Below are 12,351 nucleotides of genomic sequence, written 5' to 3'. Positions count from 1 at the left end.
ACCCCCCTTTTGACTTCAGAACTGCCTTAATTTTTCGTGGCATAGATTCAACAAGGTGTTGGAAACATTCCTCACATTTTGGTCCATATTGACATGATAATATTACGCAGTTGCTGAAGATTTGTTGGTTGCACATCCATGATGCGAATCTCCTGTTCCACCACATACCAAAAGTGCTCTATTGGATTGAGATCTGGTGACTCATTGTCATGTTCAAGAAACCAATGGTGAGATGATTTGAGCCGTGTGACATGGTGCATTATCCTGCTGGAAGGAGCCATCAGAAGATGGGTACACTAGTCATAAAGGGATGGACATGGTCCGTAACAATACTCAGGTAGGCCCAAAGTGGCCAATAAATTCCCACACAATTACACCACCAGCCTGAACCGTTGATACAAGGCAGGATGGATCCATGCTTTCATGTTGTTTACTCCAAATTCTGACCCTACCATCTGAATGTCACAGCTGAAATCGAGACTCCTCAGACCAGGCAACATTTTTCCAATCTTCTATTGTTCAATTTTGGTGAGCCTGTTCAAATTGTATCCTCAGTTTCTTGTTCTTAGCTGACAGGAGTGGCACCCGATGTGGTCTTTTGCTGCTGTAGCCCATCTGCTTCAAAGTTCGATAAAGTAATTTAAATCCCCTTTCTTCCCCATTCTGATGCTCTGTTTAAACTTCAACAAGTCACCCTCACCACCTTCACCACATCTGGATGCCTAAATGCATTGAGTTGCTGTCATGTGATTGGTTAATTAGCAATTTTTGTTACCAAGCAATTGAACAGGTTTACCTAATAAAGTGGCTGGTGAGTGTACATCCTTATAGGTTCTTGTAGAAAGTTCATAGATCTTATTAAACATACATTTCTCCAAAGCGTGTTTACTGCACGCTTTAGTTTCATGTGTATAAGGGCTCTTTCACACGGGCGTTCAGTTTTTTTATGCCCGATCAGTTCCTTTTTTTTTTTTTTTTTGAAACGGACACGGATGACACTTGTGTCATCCGGTCCGTATGTCCGTTTTTCATCCCATCCATTTGCGGATGAAAAACGGACATAATGTATCTCTATGTAAATACGGGATGTCAGAGGATGACACCACTGACATCCGTTTTTGCGTCCGTTCCGTTTTTTGAACGGAAGAAAAAATAGGGTTCAGTTCCGTTCAAAAAAACTGAACGGACGAAAAAAACGGATGTCAGCGGATGGACATCCGTATTTACATAGAGATGCATTATGTCCGTTTTTAATCCGCAAACGGATGGGATGAAAAACGGACATACGGAACGCCCGTGTGAAAGAGCCCTAAAACTGGGAAACACAGTCCAAGAAAAACTCACTTTGCCTATTCAGGGAGAATCTGAGTAATGCATCCCCAACCCACTGATACTTATCTCTCCAGTAATCCCCCACCTATTCAGTTGCCGCCACCACCAAAAAACCTTTGTAAGAGTGATATCGGAGCCTAGAGGCAGGGCTACTGTTAGAAATTATAGGGCCCCGTACAGCCTACTTGACAGGACGCCGTTAAACCACGCCCTTGACCCCACCCCTGACCCATCTGGAAACAAAATGCAGGTTTGTTGTTGTTTACACATGCGTGCGGGGCCAATGTGTGCGCTTGCAATTGCGCATAAGCACCAAAGAGCAGGGCAGTTTAAATTTCTTTTTAATTTTATTTTATTAAAAATTTTAATAAATTCAATCTGTATCATTCATTTTTTTTTTTTTTCTTTCTTTTTTTGCTTTTACAAGGAATAAAAATCATTCGTTGTGATAGCATGGGCCTTAACTGGTGCTCTTTTTTTTGAGAGATGTGGAGTCTTTTAGACCCCATATCTGGCCCCCAAAGCATCTGATTAAACCAAGATGGGTTTGATCAGATGCTTGTTCAAGCCGGTAATGGCTTGTTTACATCAGACCAAAACCGGAAGTGAAATCCTTGTCGCTTCTGGTTTCTGGCATCACACAGTGGGCGGAACGACATCCACCACTCTCACTGTGTCCCAGGAACTTAATGCTACTAGTCTCATCTTAAAGGCAGGGGTAGGACCCCCTTCCACTGCCTGTAAAAGTAATCCAGGGGCTTCTTGGCCACTAGGATTACATTTACTTTGTGCAGAATTTCTGGGGCTAAAAAATGATCTCTCCATCATTGCTGCAGGGAAAACCCAAATATCACCTTTCCAATCTAGTGACATGCTGATACGTCGCTGGACAGGAAGTGGTTAAAGGGGATTGGTTTGGGGGTGGTAAAAATGCAGCTCCACTGCACGTTTACTGCTCCCCCAACTGAAGTGTAAACAAGCATCACACTGTCTTATGATCATTAGCATTGCAAAAATCATCACCGACAGCACAGTAAGCTGGTGCTTTATCACATGGCTGCTTGCTGACTGTGTTAACTTCTGGCTGTACTGAGTGTTACAGACTGTAACCCAGCACAGCCAGAACAAAGCCAGCACCCTCAGCAGCCATGTGACACAGAGCCATTATAGAGCACCAGCTTACTGTGCTGCATTTGATTTTTGTAATGCTAATGATAACCTGCTGTGCTGGGAGATGCATAATAGGACACAGTGAGGATTCTGTGCTCTAATATTCACTCACTGTGTCCAGTGCAGCCACGATTTTCTTCAGATGCTCCCTGTCCGCCTCCTCACATCTCAGCAAGTGAGAACTGGTGGCAGGCGCTGGGCGCAGAATCATAGTATCACTCTGCCGGCCGGGACTAATTGAGTAGCAGGGAAGCATGGTGTACATGCTCCCTGAAAATGAAGAAATAGTTCCTTCTCTGTGCGCACCTGGGCCACTCTGTTGACCTGATGGGGCCCAGGAAAATGGTATAACCTCGCTCCATAAACAAGTAGGAGCGGGGTAGAGGTTTAGCAAGCCCAATTTTTTTTTATTTAATGATGCAGCAACAAACAGTAATGCTGCCCGAGCCCCACAGTGTTGCTGATAGGACCGGGCCCGGTACAACGGGGCTGGTTGTACTGCCCTACCAGCGGCCCTGCCTAGAGGGAGTGGTGATTATATTCTCCCTCATACCCAGAAGCACTGGGCCAGCTGCAGAGGAGTGCATTAATGGAGAGGTGCTTATCTGTGGTGGTTGGGGGGGGGGGAGGGGGGGGGTTACACCTATTGTATTTTTTCACTTTGACCTGGACAGGTTTCCAATCTATTTTATTAAGCACTTCTTCATAAGCACATGTAATGGACTGCTACATGAGCTTACAGGGCATTTCTGTGGCTGTTAAAAGTGGTTATGCACACTCATTGTATAGAAATAGGGTCAGAGCTATGTTAAAAAAAACGCAATGCATTCAATATCCTGTTACATGTTAGGCCAAAAGCCTCTAAAAGTTAGTATTATACACTGCCGTTGTAACGTGAGAATTACCTACCCCGTGAGAATTACCTACTCTCGTCACTTCCGGGCAGAAACAGCTGAGCAGCGCAGCAGTGCGCATGCTCACAGCCCCGGATACCTAATGGAAGAACAGAGGAGCTTACTAGTGCGCATGCGCACTAGTATGAAACGATCACGGTGTACCGTGAAATAAACCTACCAACGCGGCAGTTACATAAAACAGCTGTGCAGAAATACGAGTCATCTCCGCTCCTGTGCCTGTCACTTCTCTGCTCTCGGATAGTAAATATAAAAGCGGCTCTCGGCTCCGTGATTTATGTATTCATACAGCCGCCGCCGCTTTTATATTTACTATCCGAGATGAGGGAAGTGACAGTGACAGGAGTGGAGATGACTCGTATTTCAGCACAGTTGTTTTAATGTAACCGCTGCGTTACATACAGTGCCGGGCACCGGAAGTGACGAGGGGTAGGTTTTTCTCACGGGTAGGTAATTTTCACGGAACACCGTTCCTTTCCTTTCCTTCTACCCATAATGCTTTATTTTCTCCCAGATCTCTTCTGTCATTGTTTTAAAGGTAGGACTGTCTTGTGTTAAGATTAGTTGGTGGTGGCCTAGTATGTGACACATGACTGTAGGCCCAAATCTGAAGAGGTGTTAACTCTTCTGCCTCCATGAACATGGAATTTATTTCTCTGTCCAGGCTTCTTGTCCTTTTTTCACACCTTTTCTGTTTGGTCCTGCAGGAGAAACAGACGAAGGAGGCTCTGACTCGGAAGCAGCAGAAGTGTCAGAAGAAGAAAGCTGATGATGATGCTAATGAGGCAGCTGAGCTACTGAAGAGACCGAAGGAGTACACAGTGAAATTCACCTTCCCGAACCCTCCTCCCCTAAGCCCTCCTATCCTGGGCCTGCATGGTAAGGGTTCTTGGAACTACGCTATCTTCCTGTCCTTTACAGGATGCAGTCATGATTAACCACTTGTCGGGCCATAGACAAATAACGTCCTTGTCGCCAAGTGGACATCCAGGGTTATGGCTGCAGCAATATACCATAACCCCGGTACTTTTTTCAGCTGGAGATTCTCTGCAAGATAAAAGTGGTCCGAGTGGTGAATTCGCCACTGGATCACTTTTAGAAGCAGTGGGAGGGGCTTCCCGGTGGTTCCCGGCTTACCCGATCAATCGATGAAGCCCGGGACCCATCCGGAATCATTTCTGGTTCCTCTGGCCTGTAAACAAGGGTGTTTTTTTTTTTTTTTTGTTTTTTTTTTTTTTGATCTTTTGCTTTTAAAGGTAGAGGAGAGATTTGGGGTCTTTTAGACCCCAGATCTCTCTATAAAAAGGACCTGTAATTCTGTATTGCTACTGCAAGGGATGTTTACAGTTCTCGCAATGGCAATAAAAGTGATCCAAAAAAATTTAAAGGGACTGTGTAAAAATTGAATAAAGGGAAAAAAAATGTAAAACTCCCCGACCCTTGTGTTAGCATGCAGTGGTGAACGCATACATAGGTCACGCCCACATATGTAAACATTGTTCAAACCACACATGAGGTATCAGGAAAACTTCAGTGTGAGAGCAATAAGTCTAGCACTAGATCTCCTCTGTAACTCTAAACTGGTAACTTGTAGAAATTTTTAAAACGTCACTTATGGAGATGAAGTACGGTAGTTTGCTGCCATTCTACAAGCATGAGCAATTTTAAAGCATCACCTCTTTGGTATCTATTTACTCGACGTAACATCATCTTTCATATTTTACCCAAACATTGGGTTATATATCGTGGCTTTTTTTTTCATTAAAAAGTTTTTCCCCCAAAAAGATTGCATTCGAAAAACCGCTTGGCAAAACCCTGTGACATAAAAAAACAACTGCTATTTTATTCTCAAAGGCCTATGCTAAAAAAAAAAAAAATGTTTGGGGGTTCTAAATAGTTTTCTAGCAAAAAACTGATTTTTACATATATGAGCGAAGTGTCAGAGGCCCAGTAGGCAAGTGATTAACCCTGTTTTTTTTTTTCTTCTCCTTTATTTCAGGTGTGGATTTTGGCTATTCGGGACAGAAGCTTTTGTTTAAAAATCTGGATTTTGGCATAGACATGGATTCTCGAAGTGAGTTTAAACACGCACAAAAGCCAGTTCAGGTTATTAGGGTCTAGTGATATTTCAGCACTCGTTCCAGGCTGGTGCTGCCTAGTATCTGTACTAGAGGTGTGCCACTGTCTATTTTTGAGGGGTACACTTGCATAGTACCATGCTGCAAAATGTGTCAAAGTTGACCTGGGGCCTATCAGTCCTCTGTGTGTAAAACAGAAAATGATGCTTGACGCTAATGAATGAGAGGTGGTTTGAGGTCTTTTTTTAGTAAGAGATAGGCTTAGATTTGTTTTTACTAAAATACAGGTGGCTTGCTATGCATTGGATTGCCGAATACAGTATCCCACAAAAATGAGTACACCCCTCACATTTTTGTCAGTATTTTATTATAGCTTTTCATGTGACAACGCTAAAGAAATGACACTACAATGTAAAGTAGTGAGTGTACAGCTTGTATAACAGTGTAAATTTGCTGTCCCCTCAAAATAACTCAACACACAGTCATAAATGTCCAAATTGTGCTCAACGTGTCAATATTTTGTGTGGCCACCATTATTTTCCAGCACTGCCTTAACCCTTTTGGGCATGGAGTTCACCAGAGCTTCACAGGTTGCCACTGAAGTCCTCTTCCACTCCTCCATAACAACATCATAGAGCTGGTGGATGTTAGAGACCTTGCACTCCTCCACCTTCCATTTGAGGATGCCCCACAGATACTCATTAGGGTTTAGGTCTGGAGACATGCTTGGCCAGTCCATCACCTTTACCCTCAGCTTCTTTAGCAAGACAGTGGTCATCTTGCTACTACTTTACATTGTCAAGTGTCATTTCTTCATTGTTGTCACATGAAAATATATAATAAAATATTCACAAAAATGTTACGGGTGTACTCACTTTTGTGAGATACTGTAAATCTTAGTCGTGGCTTTTATCCTAGAGTGCAGTTTTTTCTTTTCCTCGAGATCAAATTGCACACTATTCATAGCTTAGCAGTAAACTATGCAAAGGCGACAGAAAACACACTCAACTGTACTAACTAATTGGCTGTAAGGTATATACAGTATAAAGTATTAAATGTGAATATTTATACTTAAAATAAAAACCTGCCAAATGTTTTAACCCGAATAAATAAGAAAAAAATATTTAAATACATTAAATCAGTTGTGACCCTAAAAAAAAAATAATAATTATTCTGTTCCTTTAAAGCATGAATAGCAGCACAGTGCTTGTGCTGTGTAATTTATTGCGTCCTATAATCTAAATGACCTGGTTTATCCTGCGTGGTGTTGCCCTCCCCTCTGTAAACTGAGCACTTTTATCATGGCTGCTAATCCATGATACCGTGGTCCGTTTACGTGCCTCTGTCGGTTCACTGTCTCTGCTCTCTCCCCCCTCCCTGCTTGCTTGTCAGCTAGTCTCAGTGCCGCTCTGCTCCTCACCCCTCCCCTCCTGCTGCTATAACTTTTTTTTTCCTAAATTCCCCTGTGTTCAATTAAGTTAAACACCCCAGTGTATCTGCTTAATAAAAAATATGCAGCATGCCTTCTTTTCAGGGCACCACTCTTGTGACCGCCCACCGCTCTCCTCCCCTCCTTCTCTCCTCCTTGGCGATGTCAGCGCTTGATTCTCAGTCCCTCCCACTGTAGTTCTCAGATTGGGGGAGGAGAGTGGCAGGCAGCCTTGTGAGGGCCAAGTGGCTCTCTGAAATAAGGTATGAAGCTGCATATTTTTTTATAAAGCACATACACTGGGGCACATAACTTAATTGAACACAGGGGGTTCTAGAAAGAAAACAAAGTGGCTTTACAACCACTTTACCACTACAGCCCCAGAAGGTTTTGCCCCCTTAATGACCAGGCCATTTTTTGTGATACGGCACTGCGTTGTTTTAACTGACAATTGCGCGGTTGTGCGCACCCAATTATAGACACTGTTACCCACAAATAGAGCTTTCTTTTGATGGTATTTGATCACCTCTGCGGTTTTTATTTTTTGTGCTAAAAACAAAAAAAATGACGACAATTTTGAAAAAAACAAAACTTTTTTTACTTTCTGCTATAAAACATTCCCGATAAAAAAAAATTTGATTTTTTAAATTTTTTTTTACCAGTTTAGGCCAATTTGAATTCTGCCACATATTTTTGGTAAAAAGAAAATCCCAAAAGGCGTATATTAATTGGTTTGCACAAAAGTTATAGTGTTTACAAACTATGGTCTAGATGTATGGACTTTTTTTTTAATTTATTTATTTTTTATTAGTAATGGCGGTGATCAGCAATTTTTAGGGGACTGTGACATTGCGGTGGACAAATCTGACACTAAGTGACAGTTTTTGGGGCCAGTGACACCAGTATAGTGATAAATAATATGCACTGTTGCTGTATAAATGACACTGGCAGGGAAGGAGTTAACATCAGGGGCGATCAAAGGGTTAGGTGTGCTCTTAAGGAATGTTTTCTAAGTGGGGGGGGGGGGGGGGGATGGACTGACTGCAGTGAGAGAGAGATTGTGATTCTGATTACTAGGAACACACGCTCTCTCCCTTCCTTTCTGACAGAACAGCCGTCTGCCTTGTGTACATAGGCACACGGCCATTCTGTCAGTCTCCTTGACAATCGCAGGAGGCCGGCGGCCACCCGTGGAATGGCTCATACTGTGTCTAATCACAGTGGGGACGGGGCGGCACGCGCGCGCCCCCTAGAGCTCTAAAGAAAAATCACGTACATGTACATGATTTTGCACTTGAGGGCCGTCTTTCTGCAGTATATGTATGGTGGGCGGTCCTTAAGTGGTTAATTTCTTTTTTAAAGTAGAACTTTAGTCAGAAAATGAAGTCCTGCTAAATCATTTCAGGCTGGCCCCTTTTGCAGGTATAGCTATGTAAAACATTAAAAAATAAGTGCCTATACTGTTTAAAATTCAGTAATACACTGCCTCACCCTGCTCTGCACAAGCGCAGTTGCTCTCTATGTTTAGGCCATGTGACAAATTTGTAGAGGCCGATCTGCTGACAGCCTAAAGATTTACTGCTGTTCAAGGGCTCTTGGCTTCAGCAAAATGGCAGCCTCCAGCAAGAAGAAACAGGAGCAATGTTGGAGGCAATTTACAGCACACACGAAATTTGGTAGCATAATCAATAATCTTGAATGTAAAGTCTTTGCTAAAGAACATTATTTTTATCAAGTTATAGGTAAAGTTCAGATTCAACCACAGTTGTTGATTATTGGTGGTGCAGTTTGGAGGCCTTCTCTATTTTGAGTCTTCTTGTTGAGGGCTGGTGTGAACCCTGCTCCCCTTTTTGTCTGAAAAGCTACTGGAGCCCTGTCCGCTTTTAGGCGTGGGGCCTGTTGGTACATATTGAAATATACCTCGAAATACATTGTGCAGAAAGGGTTGTGCCCCTGTATTGTAAGAATACATAAGACTGCTAACATCTAGCCTTTTTTTTTTTCCTAGTCTGTATTGTGGGCCCGAATGGTGTGGGAAAAAGTACTTTGCTGTTACTTTTAACTGGAAAACTCCCACCTGTAAGTATAACCTGCCACTGCTCTGCGTCCATCAGTAAGTTTCAGTAACTGGTTAGCTGAGTGTTCCATGTCTTCTTTTACAGACAAAAGGAGAAATGAGGAAGAATCATAGATTGGTGAGTGCTAGTCTGTAGAACAGAATTGGAAATGTTGGGGCCTTACCTCTTATGTGCTCTTCCGTTGATGCTGATTTTTCTTTTTTTCAATTCAGAAAATTGGGTTCTTTAATCAGCAATATGCAGACCAGCTGACCATGGAGGAGACGGCAACTGAATATCTTCAGCGGAACTTCAATCTGCCTTACCAGGATGCCAGGAAATGCCTGGGAAGGTTTGGTTTGGAGAGCCATGCTCACACCATACAGATCTGCAAGTTATCAGGTGGCTACTTTTTAAATTTAATCTTGTGTATATCTCGATCATCACACTCTCTCTACTAGCTTTCTGTCAAAGAGGACCTGTCTATTTACCTTTTGCTTAATGCATTTTGGAATGTCTATATTATTCAAACCATGCTGCTTGGATAGTTCAGAAGTGATATCTGTCCATTTTGCCCAATAGATATAATTGTAGTTCTAAACCAAGGGCTACATTTACATAGGATCACCTTTATCACACACCATATTTCCATTGGTCTTAGCCTGATTTAGAATTGTGTGACAATATGTTTAATCTGCTTTTATGAGATGACTATTTAAGTTGATCATGCAGCCTTTATAGCGGTCCTTAACCACTGGTGTACGTACCAGCCTGTAAAACCCCTTCGTTACCAGGCCACATTTTAATTTTTAATGCTGTAAGAGCTCCTTTACACTTGCTTCGACTTTAACACACATTACAGCGCCTACCACTTCAAAATGCGTTTTTGATGCGTAGGTGATGCTTTTTCAAAACTTTAATGAAGCTTGGCAAATGCCCGGTGTGTTGATTTTGTTTTAATGGGGCCCAGTAGAACTCAAGCTCATTAGTACCCCTGCTCAGCAAGTCCCTAGCTTATTACTACTCTCGTTTAGCAGATCCCCTGCTCAGTAGTACCCCCTTCCCTGCTCATGCCCCACTCAGTATTACCCCCAGCTCTGCCGGTCCTCTGGTTTGCTGATGCTCCTCTCTCTCTCTGGTCCCCAATCACCTCCCACTATATTGCTCTTACGCTGCTCACCACATGTGACATTTGCTAGTTTTTCCTGGTCTGCTTCCCCAGCCCTGCTGATCCTCTGCCATTCAGCCCTCTCTCTCCGGTCCCTGTTCACCTTCTGCTTTTGCGTTCCCATGTTGCTTACCAGGTGTGACGTCTGCTAGTTACCCCACGCCTACTCCTTCTGCTCCACACTGCATACCAGATGTGATGTCTGCACTAGACACTTCCAGTATATATACACATGAACCAAAGTAACTGCTAATGACCTCTTTTGGGTTCGCTTGTTGGTTTCCCAGTGCATCCTAGGATATCGCATACCTGAAATACCTCCAAAGCAAAGCTGGATGGACTTTTTTTTTTTCTAAATGGACTAACTATGTAACTAATGCTGAATAAAAGCCCCTCCAAAAGCTTCAGGTGCTGTAAGCAAGCTTTGTCATAGACTTGTATGGAAGTTTTGGAGACGCTTTGAAGCACCAAGAAAGTAACCTGGGGTAGAATTTTTGAAGCAAAGCAAACTCAATGTGTGAACAGGACTGTAAGGGAACCATTTTATTTAGTGACCGATGCTTTGGTTGGCATTCAGAGTGTTTTGAGAAAGCGTGTCAATGCTACATTTTTTGGCAAGTGTTACCAAGCCCTAATAGTTTGACAATTTACTTTCTCATGCATCATTGTCTGCAAATTCATTTTATATAATTTTTTTAAAACCAAGCCCCAAAAATTGTGGGGGGGAAATGGATATCCTATTTGTTACAGTACAAAACACGGGAAGTTGATTCTTAGACCATGGTTGTATGCTACTTTCTTCAGGTGATTGGACACTGGTAAAAGGCCTTACTGGGACCGCCCCCCAGTGTATCCCTGTACCACTGCCCATTCCAATGTTTTGCTAGTGTCCTTTTTTTTTTTTTTTTTTTCTTTCATTTATTGAGGGACAGCGCTCCTGATCTTCTTAACCATTGGTTATACTGCCCCCTACAGGAGTAGGACACTAGGCAGAAAAAAATCTGGCTATGCCTATGGGCAGTCCCAGGGGGTATACTCCCTCTCTCTGCTATTGGTACTCAGGTCCTGACTAGGCAGGAAAAAACTAATTCCTTGCTGACATCTCTGGTCCTGGCAATTTTTTGTTTCTAGATTGATTTTTTTTCTCATGGTTTTTTTCCTGTGAGATCTACAATCAACTGCCGGACTGGGCAACGGGCTGGATAATCTAGATCCAGTGGTCACCCCAGTCTGGCCAGCGAGAGCTCGCAGACCTCAGCTCCGTGCTAGGTCGGCCGCGACATAGCTCCTCCGGACAAGTCGCACCATTCCTCCTGGCCGACAGCCTCCCCATTACGATGGAGAGGAGGTTCTGTCTGGAGCGGTGTTGCCTGGTTCCTGGTATGGTAACTGTCCCCACCTTTCCCCTGAAGGGTTTTGGGGTGGACGTGGGCCCCTCCTTGGGACGGTCGGACCCCAGGGTTTCCCTTCTTCCTGTTAGGCGTCCCCCCCCCCTCGTGGTGGTCCCTCTCAATCCCCCCTCCTTTACTTGCACTGGGGCTGTGGGGGGGGCCTGGTCCACATCTCCTGGGGGGGGGGGCTGCATCTGGTGGGGGCTCCTGCCAGGGGCCCCCCTTCCTGCCTGTCCCGTTTTCTGAGGCCTAGGGATTCCTCCTGGGAGCCCTGTGGTGCCGCCATTTTGCGGCAGCCTATGTGCTCAATGCACGGCGGTCATGTTGGTGTAGTCCAGTGGCCATTTTGCGGTGGTTTGCCATCGAAAATAGCAGCGGCTTTGACAGTAGAGCCCTATGGGCGGCGATTTCGGCAGAGGGAGCCCCTCCTCATACCCTGGTGCTGACTCCTGGACCTTTTCCAATTCCTGATCGCCACACGTGGAGTGCAGATTATTATGGTGGCTGCAGGTGCTTGTTTCTGCTGGGTGGCGAGTCTGGTGGGGTTCTCTCCCTCTCTGCTGAGGATCGAATGGGTGCTCTGTTCTTGGCGACCGAGTGGTTCTGCCGATGCGGTTGGGGTGTCCCTTAGCAGTGTTTTTACACCTTTTTTTTATGGGGTCCCCCTATTTGACTCCTGGAGTCTTTTGGAGCACATTTCCACTCCTGATCTCCTCTGAGGCTGCGGTGCCCTCCGGTTCCCAACCATCCATCAATGCGGTCCTGGAGTCCTTTGTGTCCTGGGTGGAGATGGCTTTTGGGTGGTGGGCTAG

At 44.2% G+C, this 12,351-nt stretch overlaps 1 protein-coding gene across 1 annotated transcript in view; it reads left to right on the top strand.

Annotated features, from left to right (window-relative positions):
* Positions 1 to 12,351, top strand: part of ABCF1 (ATP binding cassette subfamily F member 1) — a 100,013-nt gene that overhangs the window by 76,034 nt on the left and 11,628 nt on the right. Inside the window, exons 22-26 of the mRNA XM_082264137.1 lie at positions 4,124 to 4,295; positions 5,416 to 5,490; positions 8,932 to 9,002; positions 9,086 to 9,118; positions 9,214 to 9,382. Coding sequence (XP_082120263.1) covers positions 4,124 to 4,295; positions 5,416 to 5,490; positions 8,932 to 9,002; positions 9,086 to 9,118; positions 9,214 to 9,382 — 520 coding nt within the window. The remainder of the gene's footprint in view (positions 1 to 4,123; positions 4,296 to 5,415; positions 5,491 to 8,931; positions 9,003 to 9,085; positions 9,119 to 9,213; positions 9,383 to 12,351) is intronic.

This window comes from Pelophylax lessonae (assembly GCF_965119305.1).
Source record: "Pelophylax lessonae genome assembly, chromosome: 7".
NCBI classification, from domain to species: Eukaryota; Metazoa; Chordata; class Amphibia; order Anura; family Ranidae; genus Pelophylax; species Pelophylax lessonae.
The sequence above is the reverse complement of the archived record's forward strand: the minus strand, read 5'-3'. Positions and strand labels throughout refer to the sequence as shown.